Raw genomic sequence first — 22361 nt, 5'->3', positions numbered from 1 at the left:
AATTTTTTTTTCGTTTACTTTTCTTAATATTTAAAAACAATTAATCAGACATTTTATTAAAACATCTATTAAACCCATTTGGCACATATTTTAATTTGATGGTCTAAACAAATATTATCAATCAAATAAAGCACAGAGTAATGCAGCACCCTGGTAGGGTTCTAGGGTTAAAATATTCAAAGTGAAAATAAAATCAAAGTTCACGAATCATAAATAAAAATACTCAACAAAATTTTACATCACTCTGTTATTTTGATTTCCTTAATACAAATACAAACAAATCTTTCTAATGTGCTAAATTAGTGCCCGCCCTGTTGAGATATATAAACTTATACATAAATAAATGTAAAACCTATAAAAATCATAACTTTTTGACAAATATATTTAAGGTGCTTAATGGTTCAAATACAAATTTATATAATGATGGCTTTAAGTTTATACTGTTGCGAAATTTGTATATAAACAAATTTTGACAGGCAGCGCACAGAATGTTATACATTTTGATTTGAAAATGTTTAGTACTAAATACCTTACAGAAACCAAAAATTCGGGAACGTTATTTTAAGTTTGTTAAAATCAACAAAATAAAAACAAAGCACTCAGTTAAAGCTTTGTTTAATAGCATGGGTATATTATGTATATATATCCGAAATGACCGATCACGTAATGACCATTTGAGCGCCCTTTAATTATACGGCGGCCATTTTAAATGCGATCTGACTTTGTCAATAGGAACATATTTGAGGTTTCTTTGTAATTTAAATTCGTAAAAAAGAATTTCATCAATAATTAAATGTAATAAATACGTTCACGAATTGACAGACTATTATGATGTACGCTTTACGAATAATGAATAGAAAGGTACCTACTTAATATTTAGATATAATTTATTTGACGAAAAATACTCTGACAGCCGGCTTTGTTATTGTTCTCTTCCTCGAATGACGTTTGACAACGAATGGCTGCATTTACTTACAATTATTTTTAATCGATTATCGATATGTTTACTGAAATGACTTGTGCGGTATCGGATAAACTATTTTTGCATTTTTATAGCTAAAATAAATAATCTTTTAGTTTTTTTTCTAAAACTAGATTTTGTATACGAAATACAGTGTATTAAGTAATGACCGGGGTTAAATAACCTAAATTTTTCAATAATATTTTGGACTCGTTCCCGAAATGATTTTCTATGCGTGTATATTGATTTCATTTAAAATTTACTTTTTTAATAAATTATATTGTTTGATAGACACACAAAACAGGTTAGTTTTAGTATTTTACTATTTTTTTTTCCAATTAAGTCAAGATTTAAGACATTCAATTGCTAGCAAAGGCAATTCTGCACCTTGATGATTTTAGGCCTAATAAGCTGCACCGCACTGTTAAGAAGAAGTAATGTAAAAAGAGAGCACACATCCGAAATTTGTAAATTTTTTTAGTTCCATGCCTCAAGAGATTGTATTTCATTTAAAACCAAGATTCACTCAAAAACATTGATACAAACGATCTTTAGCAGTTGCCGCATTCACATGAGAAATGTTAAAAGAGAAATTTGTGTGTTAATAAAAAACCATCGGGATCTTAATATTGATTTTCGCGAGAAGTAAGAAAGCGTATTACCGAATGCATCACACATTAATAACTTCTTTATACTCTTGAATAATTTTAAAATACCTAATTATTTCGCAATCACGTGTTAGTGCGGTGTAACAAATGAATAAGTTGAATTCTGTGATTTAGGAATTTTTCAATTCATTGTAAAAACTAAAAAAAAAACAACAACTAAAACGAACTTTAAGCATTCAAGTCAAAACTTAGATATGAAGGTAAGTTTTAACGTGTTAATATTGACCTGTGCACATATAAGAAGCATTAAGACAGGCGGTTGAGTGCTTAAGTATTTAAATTTAAAAAAACGTTGGACGAAGAACTCATCGATGTGTTACAATCCAGTGAAAGTGATCGCACTTTACTTCCTTCCGATAGCAATGTACCGTTACAAAGGAAACACAGTGTGTGTGTTACTTACTTATTAATTTCTTTTGTATACCTTACAATTGTATTGTAGGTACATACCTACATATGTTGCTATATGTGAAATATGTTCATTTGACTTCTTTATTTTATGTACATGTTGGCTGTGATGAAAGAAAATATGTTGTTGAGAAGACTTGGAATCGGAAGTAATTTTTGTAAATATTAACGTCTTGTTTGCTTAATTTTAAATATATTGGTACATGGCTCATTGATTCGATAGAAATGCAATTAATATTCAAGAAGCTCCCATCGATGTAATTTAAACTAAAAATATTTCAAGTGAAATCGAAAGTAAAGTACCCGTGTATCGATTCAAACTTATTTCGTTTTGTGTTAATAGAAGTTAAGGTCACGCGCCTAGCCAAAATTCGATACCGGAAAAATGCAAGTGTGGGGATTTAAAGTTGTAGGTGACTGATTGAACATAAATTTTGTTCTGTATTTTGCTGATGAGCATTAATCGTCATTTAAATCACAATTTTCATTAAAAAAAGGTCAACATTTAATTGTTATATTTTAAAGGACTGAATACCGACACTAACAACGTTTTTCTGTTGGGAGTCATTATGGATAAATATAGGGTTTTTCAATAGGAGGTTCTTTCAACTTCACATTTCGAGCTGTATTTATTTTTGGCATTTGACAAAAAATTGCATTTAAATTATTAAATATTATCACAAATATTTGCTACTACGTGCCACAGAAGCAATACAGCATCACGGCTTTGCAAAAAAAGTGTATTGACCTTTATCATCGATATTCACACCGATTGAAAGTAAAGGTCAATGTTAATGCTCCATTCAATAGGATTCATTCCTTAAAGATGGGATTTGTGAAGTTATTAAAGAGATCCGTATAAATGTACTATTTTTTCATGGACAATTTCATAAAATGGATATGGTGCTGCAACCGTTACCCGGGCGGCCATAAGGCTACTACAGTTGTGCATCATTAATGACATACCTTCGTTTTTACAATAAAATTAAAATCCATTAATTAAATATCAAAATAAATCTTCTGATTGTAAATCAGAAAAATACGAAATAACTAATTTATTTAATATTTCTATATATTCTACCTTTATTCACGTATTCTTACAAATAATGTATACTAAGATAAACTTTTACAAAGTTAACGTTAGCCTGTTTACGTTGAAATCACAGGAAATTGGAGTGAATTCATTTCTTTCGTTGTTTTCAATTTGATATATTTTTATAAATTTTTAGTTTTTAAACAATAATAAAGTGGCAAAAATATGTACCTGTTCAGCCATAAGTTCTGTTACATTTTAAGAGCGCAGTAAAAAGAACATAGTATATTTCATAACATCATTTTTTTTTAATTAGATCATAATATTAGTTTTAAGAAAAAAAAGTTTTACTCAAAATGGCTCCCTTTAGCCTTAATGCAGGCTTTCAAACGTTGTGGCCATTGGTCTATAGCGACACGCACTGTGTCGATGGATACCGATGACGCTGCTTTTAATAAAGCAGTTTTAGGCTACCCAAATTTCTTACAGGCCATGTTCTCCAGTTTGGACCACAAACTGTAATCCAATGGATTCAAATCTGGACTAACCGACTGCCAATTTGCAGCTGCAATAAAATCGGGAATATTTGTTTTATGCCACCCTTTTGTCGTTTTGGCCTTGTGTTCTGGAGCAGAGTCTTGTTGGAAGGCCCATCTTTCCCCGTTGAAGAGAGTATTTGTTAATCTCTTAACAACACCCTCGAGAACATTCTCTCATACACTTTTGCAACAGTTTTCACGCCTTTTTCACAAAAGTGCAGTGATGTTTCACCTTTATGGGAAACCCCCCACTAAACCATTACTGAAGCGCTGAACACTTGGAACAACTTTTTTGGCTTCTTTGGATGGCGTCCCATAAATCTTATCATTTTGTTTATTATAAACTTCTTCTATTTTGAAGATTTTTTCATCCGTAAACAAGTTATTTGTATGTCCATTCCCGCTTTTTGCTTCTTTCAAGTCTTATTTTTGTAAGACTTGGAGTTATAACATGTCCTGTTGCTCGACAATAGGCTTTCATGTGAAGATCATCTCGGATCATCCTTGACATGGATCTGGCGGATATATCAAATTCTCTGGACATGATCTTCAGCTTTCGGAGAGGATTCCTACGAATTTGTTCACGCACAGCTTTTACTTTTGCGTTCGTTCGAGCGACGCATGGACGACCACTTCTTGGTAAAAAAAAAGAGTTTTCATTATCTGCTGAAATACCAATAAAAACCAAGTACTGATACAAGCCAGTACTTAAAAATTACAAGGACCGGTACTTTTACATTTTTAAGTGCTTATATTGATCAAAAGTCTAGTGAATTACGGCTGCAACCCATTCATTTTTTTCATGACAAGAAAAGAGGGTACCTAAAATTGTGTGTCAGTTCTGAACGTTTCATTTGAGAAGCACTCTTTCATTTTTTCTTTCTAATTGGGCAATACTATTTTGAGTAGAGTTGAGACCAGGTTAGTTGCAGCTTATGTATGTTTCCGATTTGGTGTTGCTTACATTACATCACTACACATATTTGTTAAGGAATTAAGACTGACTTAAATATAAAAAGCATTAATTTTTGGTTTGCTCTGCCAGCAACAGTTCTTGTAAATACATTACTTCAAACAGTTAAACAAAATCGAAGTAATATTATTTCTTAAGTAATCAAATGTAATTTTTATACATATTAGTTTTTCTTAAGCTACGAAATATTGCGTAAGAAGCCGATATCTTAACTAAATTAAAAACAAACTCAATGATAGTAAATTTGATCCAGCTCTAACCAGTTTTTGTATATATTTAAAAGAACTGCGTGTATTTGTTAATAGCTTTTTAAGGAAGTCCACCAAATCAAACAAAATACGAATAAAGAAAACCTACTTTTAATTTAAACTATGTTACTATCCAAAACCGAAATCTTATAATGAAGAAATCAGCTAACCAATATCAAGTTATTCAAAATACTTAAGCGGATTCTACATGAAACTAAGCAATTTTTCCTTTTATTTATAAGATGCATGAACTATACCTTGTCTTTAAATAAACATTTTAATTGCACAATTCATATGTTGTTCTTTCTACAAAAACTATTTATGGATTCAATTACTTAAATGGAAGGTTAACTCTTCAAGAGTCTATGAAATTGAAATACGTTTCCAAAGTTATGAACTTTTAAAGAAAACTTTGTTACCAATTTCTGAAAATAGAGGAATGAAACTTATACACTCATTACTGATATAAAATAAAAGGGTTGGCAATTTTGTACCTTTGCATATTTGTTTTAAATTTATTATTCAAAAATATAAAATCTTAAGACATAAAAAAGATGTTAAATTTTATCTTAGAAATAAATCAAATTGAAATTAAATTTTACGGTTCAAATATTTAAATTAAATAAATTATCGTATTTTGTAATGATCTGTTTTGGAAAGCTTGCTTTTTCAAGAAATATAAACAAATCTAAGAAGCGCGTCTTAAGAAACAAATGCTTAAAATATGCGTTAGTTTGAGCCTGAAAAATTCTTATTCCATGAAATAGTTATGTCCTGAACACGTTAGCTGAAGAAATTACATTTCTTTATATATATAAGGTTGATTAAAATGAAATTTATTAAACCTTTGAGTTAGGTGTTACATAATATGTAACACTGTGACAAAAGTAAATAGTCCAATAAATCGCGCATATGTGAAGCCATTCATTACGTCTTCATGTATAGCAAATTGTAAAATAATATTATCTTAAAAATCGTCAAGCCTATGAGTCTTAAATTATTCTCTAATACTCTTCGGAAATTAAAAAATTCGTAACTGTTACACACGCTACTTATAATTGCTTTAAAAAATAATTGCATATACATATATAAAATGCTTGTTGCATTGTCAAACTGAGTAAAAATAAAACAGTTTCTTGTAGATAAATGGTAAACAATTATCGTGATAAAACCAAAATATTTTTTTTGACTTTTTTATTTATTTATACTTTGCATCATGTTGTACAATTATAACAATTAGTTTACAAACATCTAGTTAAAATCATGCGTGTTTTTAATTATATTGGGTGGCAGTTTATATATTTCAAAATGCATGCAAACTAGTATAAAATAGACGCTATAATGTACACGAAAAAAGTTCATTTAATCAAAGAATAGATCTTTAAAGCTGGACAAAGGTTAGCGATGTTTTACTCTTAACATTATTTATTTATTTTATGTTTTATCTTATGTATTTAACGATGACAGTTTAGATTTTGTCATTACTTATGGAAAACCATAACTGTAGGCACAGAGTTCGAACACAGAATTATTAACAAAAATGATTTACTCAAAGACTTACTCTCTCTTATTTGGCGAAATGCTTCGAGTGAGTTCCTCTTTATAAGCTACTGAGACATAACAAATTCATCTCTTTCTTAACCTTTGGCATTGGATTAGTCTATCTATATATTGATTTTTTGAGTAATAAAAAACCAATACAGTATGCATAGGATAAATCACAGCCACCACGATACTATCACAAGGAGGCCATTCCACATATGTTCCTGGAATCAACCATGGGGCTACAACATATCCCGTGGTACCACATCTACAGTGGTATAATAATTAAGTTTTTGATGAAGGGACATCTAGGGAAGATAACCCTAGAAGTGGTCGCCCGGCTTCTTGTGGGATGCAATCCGCCGAGCTTATCTACAATGTACATCAATTTTAAAAATGATTTTTAATTAAACTTCAGACTTATTTTTAAACTTATATGAAATATCGACGACTTATATTAAATCGATTTGTATATTTATTGATATTTCTAGTTTTGCATAATTTGTATCAGTAAGTTAACCTCTGGCCCAGAAGAAGGATGACAGTCCTGTGTTAACCATCTTTCGCAAGATCAATTCTTAGGAAGAAATTAAACAATAGCTTCTTGCGTTCGCTCACAGTTGAGAATTTACTCAGAGCAATTCAAAGTAGTTCCTTTTTCAGTAACTATAAATTGATCAGTATCATTCATCATCTAACTTCACTGATTTCTCTAACTTGTTCTCGGGAGCCACCACGGGGAGGTGCAAGAACGATTGAAGACAAGCATATGGCTTCACTACATCTACATACATGGAAGTCAGTTTGACCCCAACAGAGTTCGAACAATACTTGTGCTTTATTTACATTTACTTACTTAAGGTGACACTACAGTCCGGAACGATCTGGGCCTCAATCAATATACGCCTCCAGCCAGCTCGGTATCTTCCTAGCTGTCTTAAGTTCCACACGCCAAGTTGGTTGAGTTGGTCCATTTTCTTGCACATTCTACAGCATTTCAGAGGAGGGCTTAGCTTTTGAAAATGTCTTCGTAAAAAAACTAAACGTACAATTCCAGAAAACATACAAATTTCGAAATAAAATTATTAACTAATTTAACCTAGGTCTAGTTTTTAACAGCGGTAAATATTTTATTATTATTGTTTTTAGCTCTTCCTTAGTGAAATGTTTTTATCTGAATCTTCTAACTTTTACCTTAAATACAATCTTTTCTCCATTCCTAATGAAGATGAAATTCTTATTTCACTGTTGGCAATTTGTCAAACGTTTCTTTTAAAGCGAAACCTAGAAGAAGTGTAAACAAATTGATACCCCGAACAAGCACATTATTTTATTATGTTAGTAACAAAATCCGTTGGTGACTTGGATTATGCTACAAGAATACATTATTAGGTTAAAACTTTTCATCGTTCAAATATTGGCTTTGCAAATTGATATCAAGTAAATAAGACAACATCTTCTGCGAGAAAATAAACTTTCTCAACTGAATACTTCAAGCAAACAAAATTCACTTTTCATGTGCATATAAAACTATGTAGGTAGTCATGTCTTCTGAAGTCGTATATATGTAGTTATACGATCTAAAAGAACTTAACTTACGTATATACTTCAATTTATGTTTATTTACAAAATAAATAAAAACGTAGGAATTGCTTGCATTTTAATTTTATTTCAGAAGCGTAGCTATTTTGATAAGACTATCAAAATGTCAATTTAATTTGTGTTTATCCGTATTAGCATTTTGTCTAAAAACGATTTATTTTCTCTACATTTAACAATATTTTAAAATTTTAAAAAACAAATTGTTGGTCATGTATTCTATTGATTTTCGTGCTTATTCGTTTTATAACTTTAGAGCCAGTTATAAATCATGAGTGGGAATTTTTGTGCACAATTTACAATAGGTAGGTCCATGAGGGGGTCGTAGGGGTTCATGACCCTTATCTGGGAGAAAACTTTTATTTTATTTGCTTACAAATTCCCTAAAATTCAAAAGTTTCTGTTTGCGTTAATGGATATGACCCCCTAACATTTTTAATTATTTATTTGCTATATCTATATTTTACTGCTTTAAACTTTGTTGTTAAAAGTAATAACTTTAACTAAGCAATGTGATATGAAATCCAGACCTATTGACCAATAGACAATCCAGGGGAGGGCGCCATATATATAATATGTAAGCCATAAAGAACCTCATACAGTTAAGTTGTTTAAGTAAATATTACATATAAAGATTTATCAGTAATTTAATGGTATTCACTAAATAGTTGTTTGCTGTCAAAAACAACTAAAATCTTAATTTTCACACATTTTAGAATTTAGAATGAATTTAGTAATGCTTTCAAATACTACCATAAGATCTTTTTTGAGAGAAAGAGCAAATATTCAAGTTCTAAGAAGAAACCTTGAATAAGAAATTACCAATTTTACATTAAATTGTCTATTCTTGAAACCTGCACATAAAAAGTTTAAGGCTTTCTTAAAGTGTTTTGTTTTTTCAAAATTGATTTTTTGTTTAAGATCTTAAAAAAATAAAGGAATCTACCTTTTAAAGTGAATTAGCTTTCGATGCTCTAAAACTGAGATTTAAACAGTAATTTCAATTCAATTGAGATTTGATAACGATAGTAATAAAATACTTCAGAAAATTCATACCAGTTTCTGTTTTATTTTCCTGCGAAAAAAGATCACATTTTTCTGCAAACTGTCTCATTTTCTGGGGTTTTGTTTCTATATTTTTGTTGCATTTTTCGCATCTTTAAAAACACCAACAAGAATGTAAACTTTTGTAATTTAGCTCTTGAGTATGTCATATTTTGAAATCTGGGAATGCTTTCATATGGAGGAAGCCTTCGAAATAAAAATAATTAGGCCGTATCTTGCTGGATAACAGTGTTTAGAAGTAATCTAATAATTCAAGTTGTCACTTTAGCCCTTGAAATGTGTAAATGTAAGGTTAAGATACACATTATTTTATTTAAATTTTGTGAGCCTCCTTTATGTTACGTGTGTGAAAACCACACAGCACCCCCATCCCCTGATTAAAAGTCTTGATTCGCTGTTGAGTTACGCAACAATATCCGTTTAAAAAAAAAGCTGGCAGGGAATAAACTCTACTTCTGGCATGAAAGACGTACACGTACGCGCAATAACCATCACACCACAGATACTTACCCTCATAAGTAGGTTTTTTTTTAAAAAATCCAGATTCTTATTATTGTTTTATATAAATTTAATTACATTTTGTATAATTTTAATTATATTTACTTGAAACAAAACTCTTTTGATACATTTGATACCAGCCTTAAAAGCGCATATACCTCTTCTTTTGTTAAATTATTACTAATTCTATAAGAACTGAATCAAATCATAAAAATATAAGAAACAATTTAATGTATGGATAAAGTGAAATAAATAATATAACTTACTTAGTTACTTACTTATACCTCTTCTTCAGAACTATTTGGTGTTTCATGTTTAAAAATTCAATAATAAAAAATTAATAATCTTAATTTGCTACAATGACGGGGACTTATGTTAACAATTCATTAGCTTAATGTTTTTTGTTGTTATAATTTTGTTTAAATATAATAAGCAAGGATTTTTGTTGGAAAGGGAAAGAGGGTTGGTGCAATTTGGTTTTCAATTCTTGGATATCGGTGGTAAGGAATTTCGTAGTGGCGAAGTACGGCTAAGGAACTAATCTCTGCACCTGACAGTACGAGGTGAACATTCTTATAAGCGCTAGCGAGCAATGCAACCGACTATATCGCTAGAGCAGAAATCGGAGGGTATGCCATCCGATCCAGCAGATTTGTGTGTTGACAAGTCATTGACAAGGAAACGTGGAAACTAAGAAAGACTATAAGGAATAAATTGCATTTGGAACACATTTTTAAAATCGTATTTTATCATGCTTCAGGTCTTATAAAATCCAATAATTAAAATGTATTTGTCATATGTCAAAGATTTACAAACTAGTTAATTTTCTTACTATACAAAAAAACAAAAAGAGGCAGGAATGCGAACGACACTGATAACTTCCATCCCGTCTGTCGATTTGTCTTGGTTAAACATTTGTTGATTTTCGAATTTTTCTAAAAGAGTTGTCTGTTGAATTATTCCTAAAAATTTAAAAATTACCAACAATTTATTGCACATTATTTAAAATTTTGATTTCGAAATCTGTTTTTGGCAACGAGAATTGTAGTCGAAAACCATTTCTTACCAATTTTAGAAGCATTTCTTAAGAAATTGTATTTCTTATACATATTAACAAGTACAAATTTTATAAATAAAACTAATTTGAAGTCAATATCTTCTGTTATTCACCAGATATCGAGAACCGAATATCAATTTTTACCAAATTTGCGTACTATTTTTTGTTGATTTTAATTTATTTTTTTTATGAAAAATAGACTGTTCTGTTGGATTTATGTAAACAATTTACTTTCAACAATGTTTTTTAAAAAAATAAAATTGCTTTTAAACCAATTACTCAATTCGACAAATCGGAGCGATTACAATAACTTCTCATGGGAAGTTAAAAATAGCATGCAATGCAACGGGCAAATAAAATGAGAAGAGTAAAATAAACACTGATTAAATGTAAAGTCAATTTAAATAAAAGTTATAAACGTTTGTGAAAAATAAAAAAATTGCCAAACATTTCAAAAATGAAGCTATGCTTTGAAGTAATGGGACTTTAAATATATTTTAAAATTATTATTGGGTGAAAATAAAATAGACTGTATGATGATAAAATATTGTGAGTCACCCTTTAAAGATTTATTATATGAAACATGATGTTGCTTTTCATTTTATGGTAGTTTACATGTGTATACATATTCACTATTATTGTTATCATGAAAATTCAAACTATTTTATGTTCACTTATTTAGATTTGCTAGGAAACTCAACAGTTTATGAATATATCAATGAATCGATAAAATCTATTGCATAAATGATACATGCCTAAATTTCTATGAAAATCTTTAATATTGTATATGAATACTTCATTTGATTGTTCGATTGCAAATTCCAACTTCGTCTTCATAAACGAAAAATTAAACAAGTCAAGCAGAAATGTACTTTTAGGTAAAATAAGGTGCATATACCTGTACCTAATTTTTCGCTCTGTTTAATGCAAATAGGCTAGCTTTACACTTCATGGAATTATTTGTCAATGAAGAGATTCAACTTTTATTCAATTTGAAAAATCTCTCAATTGTGTAATTTGATTACCTGTATTTAAAAACGAATTTTGATGATGGTGGCTGATCTGGACAATTACCAATTTTGGATAGATATCTTTCTAACATAAATGAACAAGCGAAATCAATTTTCCATATGGCAATATAATAAAGACTTTTCTTATAAACTTATTTGTGCTTAAGCTTATCTTTTGGTAAGTCATAAACTTGAACGTTAATTAATTAGTTTGTATATGTTTTGTAATTTCCAATAGCAGTATATTAAACGCACTGATTTTTTTATTGCTGCAGAATTGGTCGTTTTGTATATAACTGCACTGTTGTTTTTCATATACTTACTTTAAATCATAAATACCAGGACATAGAAACAGTAAGCAACTTTGTATCCATGGGCCGTGGAACTATTCTGCTCAGATTTCGTCGAAAATACCTGCAAGAATGTTCTGTACATATTTTCGATATTTCAAAGAGTCCCAATAGTTCTTGTGGTGTGATGCTTAATGCGTAGGACTCTTATGTCAGGTCTTGGGTTCAGTCTTTACCTGTTGTTTTTTTCATATGTTCGGTCTCTTGAAATTAAAGTGATTCTTAAGTTAGCCGTACGGATTTGATATACAAACTGTAGGTCCACACGCAAAAATGTTTAAGAGTTGTAAGAAGTTTTTGAGCCACCTAACTAATTTATTAAATAACATATGTACATCAGCTTCTTACTAAATTTATTTAATAGATAATAATAATTATGCTTTATAAAATCGATAATGTAAGTGATCATTATATTTTATTTTTTTGTATAGCAAATCTACATACTTCTTATCATACTTCCACTATTATGCCATACATATCCCTCAGAAGACTCAAATCAAAGTGATGATAGTGAATTAGCGGAAAGTGATCCACAAATAACAAAAAGATCTGGAAGCATTGATTTAGTGACGCATATTAAATCCGTAAGTATAATCAATAAAACGAATTATAACAATCATGTTTAAGTTTTTTTTTAGGGACTATTAGCTAGTATAAGTAAAGCCTCAGCGTCAATAGCATCTGGAAGTTCTGGAGGAAGTAGTGGCTATAAGTCAATTGATAATGAACATGTGAGTACATACATTTGATAGAAAATCATTTGTAGTTATTTATTTCAAATTTTCAGACGAATTCCGTAGAATTTGATCCATGGTCATTAAAAAAATCAGTTCTCAATACGATCTTCCAAGCTGTAAAAGCAATCACTGGAGGAGTAACTGCTCTTAAAGGACAACTTATTAAAGGCAGTGGTTATGTACTAAGTGCGGGTGGTAAGGTAAGTACATATACAATTATGGTCATAAACATTTTACTTGAAATATGTCAATATATTTTTAGTTGGTAGCAGCTTCTGGTGACAAAGTTACAGATGTCGGCAAGAATATCATCAATTCTGCACAATTATCTCCTACTCCCCCGCAAGGCCATGGACAGTCATCTCATCCTTTGTTTAAATTAAGCAGCTTATCGGGCGGTTCTTCTGGTGGAGGCCATGGTCAAGGACCTGTTGTTCATTCAGAAAGTTAGTAACCTCGTTTTTTCATAAAAATAAATGTTTAATAATATTTAGCTACTGCTTAGCTCGTTATATGATCCCAATAAGATATTGAGATAAAAAGGTTTAAGACACATGAGAAATAAGTCCCAGATATTTAAGGAAAAATTGTCAAACATTTTGTAGTTTAAGTAACTACTGCATTTAGTCAAACATTTATTGAGAAAATCATGTTTTCATGTCTGTAGAAAACTAAGGTTCAGAATAGTACCGCCAAAGAAACACCACAGTCTTGTTTGCATTGTGGTTAATAACTCCCAACAAGTAAATTTTTCGCCAAACTACCAAACTACCAAAACAATCATTAATTAAATAATATATAAATATATGCATATGACGTGTATACGAGAATTATTTCTTAACTAATAGCAACACTTAATTTTTTTGTCAATATGTAGGTACATAGTTAGACTTGGACTTTATCTGTGGTATATTAATCATACTCTTTTGATTGAAAAAATGTAATTAAAAAAAGCACACAAGCAAATATATTTAAAAACATTTAATTATTCCGCTATTGCAATTTAAAAACCCAGCTCTTTTTTAATCATCACAAAACAAGAAATAATTCACAGCAACAGTAGACATACATTGTGTACAACGCAAACGTGTTGCAAAGCGGAAGGAAGTCAAAAAACAAGCATCAAGAAAAATAGATACAGTTGACATATGACGGCAATCATTACAACAGATACAACTAACTGCCTCATTGGAACCGAATGGACCAGTATTACGGTATTGAGTCCAACGACCGAATAAATTGCAAGACAACTTTCATTTTTAAACACAACTGGCTTTTAAACCAACGGCAACGTTATTACGTCAATCTACACAGACATGCACACATACATACATATTTTATCCATTTATATATACAAAAGTCTCGAACGAATTGAATCAATTATGTTATTTAACCAATTGGCAACTATACATTAGAGATTCCTCAGTTCTGACTAAACGATACTTCATCAAGTTTAAAAATTCACAAATTTATACTTTTCCTACTTTCAGCTATTACAACATACGAAATACCTCCCGGTCATCACAACTATGGACCACCATCTAAGCCACCATCATTTGGCGGTGGCACACACCAGCAATACCTGCCACCACAGAGCTACTCAGGTGGAGCCCCATTTTCAAATCATGCATCATTTGAAGCACCATCCAATAACTATTTGCCATCCAAATATGGTCCATCATATGAAGACGGTGGTGGTACGTAAGAATTCATACTAACTATTAACTTGGCTTCTGTACATTATAAAAAGTCAAGTTGTAAATAAATCCCATGGAATCATATGGACTACTAAAACGTATAACATACCATTGTGACCATATTTTTGTACATAATATGCATAAATACTTGTACATATATATTAATTTATGCAAACATCAATTTCATCCATTATCACGCACTGAATTAAACGATCAATGATTCAATTCATTGAACTGCATCACCTTCTCAGATGCAATGCTTTAAATTAAAGCTTCCGTCATGTGGCCTGCAGTTAGACAGGTTTTCGGAGCTCGCAATGTCTATCGCATAAAAATGTAGATAAAAGAAAATATAAATTAAACATCACTTTAATTTTTAGTTTGTATCTTCATCTTAAGGGCGACTTGAGTGTATCTAACCGTTTTACGTGATTATCAGTGTCTCACGTTTGTAGAAAGCTAAGACCCGCAATACTCATCGATAAAAATTTACTAGTTGTATATTTTTGTATTTTTTTTTTCAAAATAGTTAACGACGAAAGTGAAAGTATAAACAAGAAAGTGCTGCTCACGTTTAACGCTGACGTTAGTAGTTGTTGTCATTGTAAAACTTGTATGTGGTATTGAATTCAGACTTTTAGCTGATGACTTAAGAAATTTAATATTCATACACAAAAACGATGATGAGGAATCAGCAATTGCGCAATTAATATGTTTTGATTTGAAAACAAGATCAGTGTGGTAATATTGATGGGAATTGGAAAAGTATGTTTCCATGTAGTAAAACTTTTACTTTAAAATTGTTGACTATTTTTCTGTTATAGAATTTATAATTTATAAATGACATTTTTATCATACAGAGTTATCCATTTTGTGGTTTCAAAAGTAAACGTAAATAAAACACAAATAACATATTTTTTTAAAGATATTTCTTTTTAATTATTTTTTTTATATTTTAAACGTTGACATTTGAAACACAACATCATTTAAATTACCACCACGCGAATTTTTGCAATCATCAATTATTTTGAGGTAGTTTTCGACGACATTTCGACACTTATTGCGGGGTATCTCAGCCATAACTTGATGAATATTGGTTTTTAAGAAGAGATAAAGGTTTATCTGCATAAATATGATCTTTCACGCAGCCCCACAAAAAAAAGTACAGCGGTGTTAAATTGCATGGTTTTGGTATCCAATTGATATCGCCACTACGAGAAATTACGCGGCCATTAATTGTCTCCTGCCATATTTGTTTGAGTTGTGTGGCATGTGGCATTGTTTCGTTGAATACACATATTCTCCAAGTCTTCAATAACAGACACACAAATCGGTTATCTTATGACCAAAACCTTCGTTCCATCTTCGTCGAATTCCAGCACAATGCTTTTAAAACCGCAATATGGATAACCCGTTACAAAAATGAATGATGTTTTTATAATGCAAAAAAAAACATAAAATTATGGAGAAGGGTAAAGTTTTAAGCAACATTATATTCCCACCAATCAAATGAAAGCATATTAAATAGCTAAGTCGAAAATGTGTAATTTATAATTTTAATATTTTTTATCTCAAACAATGGTTTTTAATATTTTGCTTGATTTTAAGGCGAACCAATTAAAAAACCGATTAAAACCACAATGTTGTTGACATTTTAATAAAAGCTTCGAATGAAGTTATCCGATAATCTAATTTAGTACAAAATATTAAACGCAAGATGTATCTCATTAAAGTAAATAACACAAAGGACATCGGCTTAAAATAAATAACTTACTTACAAATTTGCCCATCATAAAAACAACGAAGAAAAACTCAAACGATTCAAATGTCTTCTCATGATATTAAAAAAAAATCAATTTGTTTTTGTACATAGTAGATATATATATTTTTTGGTTTTTGAAGAACTTAATGGCCAATTTATTGACGAAGTTCTAAAATAAAATAATAACTCGATCTAGTAATTCTCGGTTTATCTATGGAACTTAATTTAAAAAATATTTAGAACTCGAGTATTTCCTCACATCTAATCATGTCTGTGGAATTCAGTTCAGTTTAAAATCATTCTTAATTTCTAGGAGTTTTAGATCTCGGTTAAATGGGAGTGAATTTCAACGTGTTTTTTGCTATATTTTTGACGTACCCCGTAAATAGTTCTTACTCAAAATTCTGAAATTTTACAACTTACTTACTTACTTATGGTGGCGTTACAGTCCGGGGTGGACCTGGGGTGGAATCGGGTAAGGTGATTTGTGATAGGTGACAGTCACAATCACCAAATTCGGTCTGTGTAAGGTGATAGTCACCGGTGACAATCACGATTTGGTGACTTTTTCTGGTGACAGCTCTTCAGTTGTCACTTTCATTGGAAATTGATTTTTATTTATAGTTGCTTATTTCGATTGAATAAGGAAACATTTTTACATATCCTACCGGTTCTGGATTTGTCAGCTGGAATGCGGTCAACACACATTCCCCCTATTCGTCGATTAGCCGTGACTTTAAATTTTCTTGGAGGTGGTGGCTACCGTGAATTCACGTTTTTAATAAACGCCCACGTTTGCGAATGATTCACATATGCTATCCGCATCTAAACAATTTTCAGATTCCTTTGAGTTGTTATTGCAACAACTGTGTTCTTACATAGTATTACAACAACACAAACTTATCCGGATAGCTTCAGATCGGTTTTTGAATACAACCACTGAAATTGTAACAAACGTCAGTGAATTTCTTCTAAAGTGATACCAAATTCTAAACAAAATTTGGTGATCACCTTACACAGACGCAAAAATTTGTTTGATCACTTTTTATGATCACAAAGGTGACAATCAAAAATCACCTTAGCCGATTCCACGCCTGGGCCTCAACCAACATGCGTCTCCAGCCAGCTAGGTCCCTAGCCAGCAGTCTCCAGTTTCGAACGACAAGTTGGTTGAGGTCTTTACCCGCCTGAGTCGCGGTCGTCCTCTACTGCGCCGTCCCTCGGGATTATCTTCAAGACCTTCCAGGCTGGACCGTTGATGTCCATTCGCTCTACATGACGCAGCCATCTAAGCCGTTGGACTTTAATTCTGCTAACTAGGTCAGTGTCGCTGTACAGCCCGTACAGTTCGTCGTTATATCTTCTCCTCCATTCTCCATCTATGCGTATATGACCAAAAATCACCGGACGAATTTTTCTCTTGAAGTATCCTAAGACGTTCTGATATTTCTTTAACAGGGTCCAGGCCTCAGCGTCATAAATGAGAACCGGGATGATGAGTGTCTTATAGATGGTGATTTAAGATGCTCGATAGAGGACTTTACTTCTCAATTGCCTTCTAAGTCCAAAGAAGCAGCGATTTGCAAGAGTGCTGAGTTCAGCGCTGGTGTTGTTGTCTGTGTTAATGATGGAGCCTAGGTAGACAAAGTCCTTAAGTACCTTGAAGTTATAGCTGTCCATGGTGACGTTTTGTTTTGAAGCCACACTGATAAGGTCCTTTCAGGATTCCACTCATCGGGCATGGTTTCTTCCGATCATATGTTGGTGCATGCTCCCTACAAAGTCATCACCTGCTGCTTTTAATAGTTTGGCAGCGATTCCGTCAGCTCCAGCAGCTTTGTTTGACTTCAGTTCAGATATAGCTATCTTCACTTCGTCCAGGCCGGGTAGGCGGAATTGTTGATCTGCGTCGCTGAGGTTGAGTGGTTCTATCTCCCTTACAACGGAATTCGGTTCGTCATCGCCGTTATATAACTTTGAGCGTTCGTCGTCAAACCAGGGGTTTTGCTGTTTTTTGTGGTCGTGTGAAACCTAGCACTTCAGAGGATCTCTGATGGCTGCAAGGCAATGTTGCCACTGGTTTTCAATGCTTAATGCAGGCAGCATAGGAGTCCTTAAGAGATTACTAGAGACTCGATTGAAAAAGGACATGGCAGTCTCTTGCGATTGTAGCCGTCTAACGTCGAAACTTCTCACATTACTTCCTTGTTTTGGCTTGGACCGGTATATCCGTAGCCGTCGTTCGGATAAACAATTTTCTTAAGAGCGCTATCACCAAATTACTTTCAGCTCTAACCAAAGATGACTTCCCTTGCTAGCTTGGCATTCAAATCTCCTAAGACAATTTTAATGTCATAGCCAGGGCACTGCTCATATGTCTTGTCCAAGAGCTCGAAGAATATGTCTTTGTTGTCTTCATCTTTCTCACACTGTTGAAACTCAAGACCTTTTGCCTGAGTCTAGTTCTAACAACAAATCCACATCCAAATAGACGCTGTCTTTGTTCTCGGTAGCAGTCGCCGTACCGTAGTATACATCGCAGTCTTTTTGTTTGCGTTTGCCCGGTCCATCCTATCACACTTCTTGGATGGCGGACATTTTACAAACAAAATTAAATATAATCGGTCAGTTTTGGTCTGGAGCGGACATTTAATTTAGGATATGGATTATTTTATTTGGATGGACTTTATTCGAAATAAAAATTGTGTTTTCGCGCATTATTGGATTTTGTCTAACTTTTGTGTAATTTAAAATTATTTGTACATAATAATCATGTCCATTTTTATGTATTTTCTAAAAATATTTTATTATTTCACATGTGTACAAATTTTTGTGGGTTTTGGAAGTCAATCATATACCACAATATATCTACAAATTAAGCCTTCTTAAACAGAAAAACATACTAAACCTGGCATGTAACCGAGTTTTAAGTACCTGGACCCCTAAAATTTGAGGGTCTAATAAATCAAAGTTCTGAGTTCTTTGGCTTGTGAACTTGATGAAGAAATAAGTTAGAACTCAATCGAGTTCTAATTTATCAATAAACCGAGTTTTAGAGACTAGTACTTTGTCAAAAAATTGGCCATTTTAAAGTTTCAAGTTTTAAATTATGTATTGTGTTGAACACATACGTGTTCAACATTTTGTTGCAGAAAATTAAAATATTTGTATGTATGTACATATTTAATTTTTTTTTATATTTAACGCCTGCTTAATAAATAAATTGAGTTATTTGCAGGCTGCAGGTCCTTGTTTAGTATGTAATCTCAATTAATAAAAACAATAAAAGGGCATGAATCGACATATAGCACTAAATTTATCTGTATACAAGCAACAGGTAGCTTAATTGCTTATAAGAATAAAATAGAAATATTGTTTAACTAAGAATCAGGTTTTCGCCGCAAATGATAAATTTTAGAACCAGAAGTAATTTGAGCCAATATAGGAAGATATAATCATCAAGACTCTTTCATTAAAATAATAATTTTGTAACCTTAAACACTTCATCGAACTTCGGATCTAAATAATACTGTTTAACTTAACTTTATGTTGCATGCAATTATTATCTTCCTGTTTGATGTAATTTTAAGAAACAGAAATATTATGTAAATTTATTGTAATGGTATATACAGAGGAAATAATAAGGATTAAAGTTGATGAACTCAAATTACTTACATGTCGTAAGGTATTCAAACTAAAACGTCTACATAGATTCTATGTCAGCAGTGAGTAGGAAGTCAAAAATGTCTTTAACCATATGAAAAAAGATACAAGCAACAATGCCCTGGTAAGCTTTTGTTTTGAATTTAATTTGCTTAAGGTCTCCATTATGGCAAAAAGTGTATAGGAATGTTTTATATGTACGTATTGATTTGAAGTTTTTTAAACATCAAGTTTTAACAAATGAAGTTTGACTTTGTAATTTAATATATGTATGCATAACAAAGTGGTCGAGACTATAAAGAAGTAAGGTAAAAATATTTAAAAAATTTATATTCTCAAGAAATATTAGTAATTTTGTATATGCCAACCATGTAATTCATGATTAATTCAAAAGTATTATTATATTTTATAATATTATCTATAGTATAATACCCACTGAACCCAATAGAATTATAGTTGACATTTTATTCTATTGATTCCCGCTCTTCCAGTAATTCTATATACATAGCTATTGATTTTTCAAAAATAATAACCAAGGAGTCAATGATCCTTTATGTAAATAAAACAAGGTCCATGAATGTGTCACGACAATTCAAACGTTGTTAACAGTATGAAATGTAGTTTCCTGATTGTACATACATATATACATACATATTAATAAAGAGAATTAATAAATAATGCTGGTATGTAAATATTTATATAACTACTACGTTCAAGAAAAGTACAAAACCCTTATCACATAAACAAAATAAAGCGAAATGTAAATACAGCTATACTTACACTCATTTAACAAAATTGAAAGCATTAAACTTAAACACCAATAGAACATATTATTCCATACACAGGACAACATTCAGACGCATTCAATATTTACGGACGACATACGAAACTTTCCGAAAAAGAAGTACGCAAGGCAGCAGAATCCCTACAGGAAATTCTTCAATTACTTCCTGCCAAAAATAAACACAAAGAAATTACCAAAACATCAGTAACTATAGAAAAAGGCCAACACGATGGCTACACGTACTCAGATCCACCTAATGACTTCAATCAGTACGATATACCACCGTTGAGACAACTCGAGTCTGTATCGCATGTAGAAACAATAACGGCAGCCTACGGGCCACCGCTTCCACACAAAATACACTCTAACATTGAAAATAAAAACCCATCTGATATTTACCGCCAAATGGCTCACAGAAACAAGGACACTGCTTCCCCCTCATCAAATCAGGCCGAAGGATACTCTTACCCCAATCCACATCATGACAACACCATACAATCCTCCTATCCTCCTTCCTCCAGTTCTCGCGGTGGTGTCCTAAAGAACATAGTCAAGTCTACAAGTTATAAAGTAAACATTGACCCGTATCGATCATCCCCACCCACATCATTAGGTCCAAGTCACTCCCATCAGTCAAAAGCACAACAGTACACATACTTTAATCCGGTGGAAAACAGAATCGACACTCAATTCGAACGAAGACGTGACTCGAGGCAAAATCTAAGAAAGTTCGAATATCTCAGGAATTCTCAGATACGAAATGCCGACATGTTTAATCGAAATATGTTGATGTAATTTACGAACATCAAACAACAACAACACAAAGGACCCATTTCATAGTCAGGGATGATTTGCATGAACTATTTATTATATTATTCACAGTCTTTAATTTAAACTATAAACAAAATCTACAATAATGTGATAAAGTATGCATTATAGTAAGTATGATAAATCCTTTCTTCAAATAATAAAAAGTAGACACTTTTCATGGGTTTACAAATTTTTATTTTGACAGATATAATAATATTTATTTATTTTTTATTAAAATTTCTTAATTTTAATTGAGATAAAAACTTTATGTGCTTTCTTTTCCAGATGAATATTACTGAATTGATCATCTGGTGATAGCATAATGAATTATATTAATTTTAATCTGTGGCATCAAAACAACCTTGAAAAGCTTAGTAGATCGGCTTTCTAAGTTGCGAATGTGAGACGAATACACTTTTGAAAAAGGACAAATGTTTGCATATAAAAAGTGATTGTCACAATAGTGCTTACATAAGTAGTTTAAGTTACACTAAGGAAAAGTGCAGTATGTAGATAATCTATTTTTAACTGCACATTGTTTTTTGTTAATAGTGAAAGAATTTTTTTTTTTGTTAATTTTAAGTGCAATGAATGTAAATTTAAGAAGAAATAAATATTTTGTATTTATGCTTAGTTTTGTGTTTTTTTTTGATTGGATGAATATTTTAACTTTAGTTAACATTTCCACCTTATTGCATAATAAAGTTTATCAATTTTCAAATTTCTTAAAAGTTAAATTTAAAAGGAGTGCACTAATTTGAAAAAATGCCAAGAGCAAGAATTCCAAATTCCAAAAGCACGGCAAGTGACCTTTGAATTATTAATCTAAAAGGTTGGCATTTTAGCAGGATTATAGAATAGAATAGAATAATTTATTTCTGTTCAAAATATAAAATTTACAATTAATGTTTATAAATATAATAAATAGAATTTGGCCTTGGTTTAAACCGTCTGCCA

At 31.4% G+C, this 22361-nt stretch overlaps 1 protein-coding gene across 4 annotated transcripts; it reads left to right on the top strand.

Moving 5' to 3' along the window:
- Window positions 1-1516: 1516 nt before the first annotated feature.
- Window positions 1517-22037, top strand: LOC129953744 (uncharacterized). 4 transcript variants are annotated; one of them, XM_056067158.1, is made up of 8 exons: window positions 1517-1829; window positions 12383-12535; window positions 12590-12682; window positions 12739-12888; window positions 12951-13134; window positions 14179-14292; window positions 20656-21532; window positions 21690-22037. In XM_056067158.1, the coding sequence occupies exons 1-7, from the start codon at window positions 1824-1826 to the stop codon at window positions 21387-21389; spliced, it is 1434 nt and encodes a 477-aa protein (XP_055923133.1). In that variant the 5' UTR covers window positions 1517-1823; the 3' UTR covers window positions 21390-21532; window positions 21690-22037. The 4 variants fall into 4 exon arrangements, with proteins under 4 accessions (XP_055923133.1, XP_055923132.1, XP_055923131.1 ...); XM_056067157.1 differs by having other exon boundaries at window positions 14179-14385; XM_056067156.1 differs by having other exon boundaries at window positions 14179-14385; window positions 20635-21532.
- The last annotated feature ends 324 nt before the right edge of the window (window positions 22038-22361 follow it).

The sequence above is a fragment of the Eupeodes corollae genome, chromosome 1 (genome assembly GCF_945859685.1).
Source record: "Eupeodes corollae chromosome 1, idEupCoro1.1, whole genome shotgun sequence".
Taxonomy (NCBI): domain Eukaryota; kingdom Metazoa; phylum Arthropoda; class Insecta; order Diptera; family Syrphidae; genus Eupeodes; species Eupeodes corollae.
This window is presented reverse-complemented; position numbering and strand designations above follow the sequence as displayed.

Excerpts from the sequence above, each read along its gene's own strand:
- LOC129953744 (XM_056067156.1), top strand. Across the intron at positions 12,536-12,589 it reads TAGTGACGCATATTAAATCC|GGACTATTAGCTAGTATAAG; the intron begins GTAAGTATAATC and ends GTTTTTTTTTAG. Across the intron at positions 13,135-14,178 it reads ACCTGTTGTTCATTCAGAAA|CTATTACAACATACGAAATA; the intron begins GTTAGTAACCTC and ends TCCTACTTTCAG.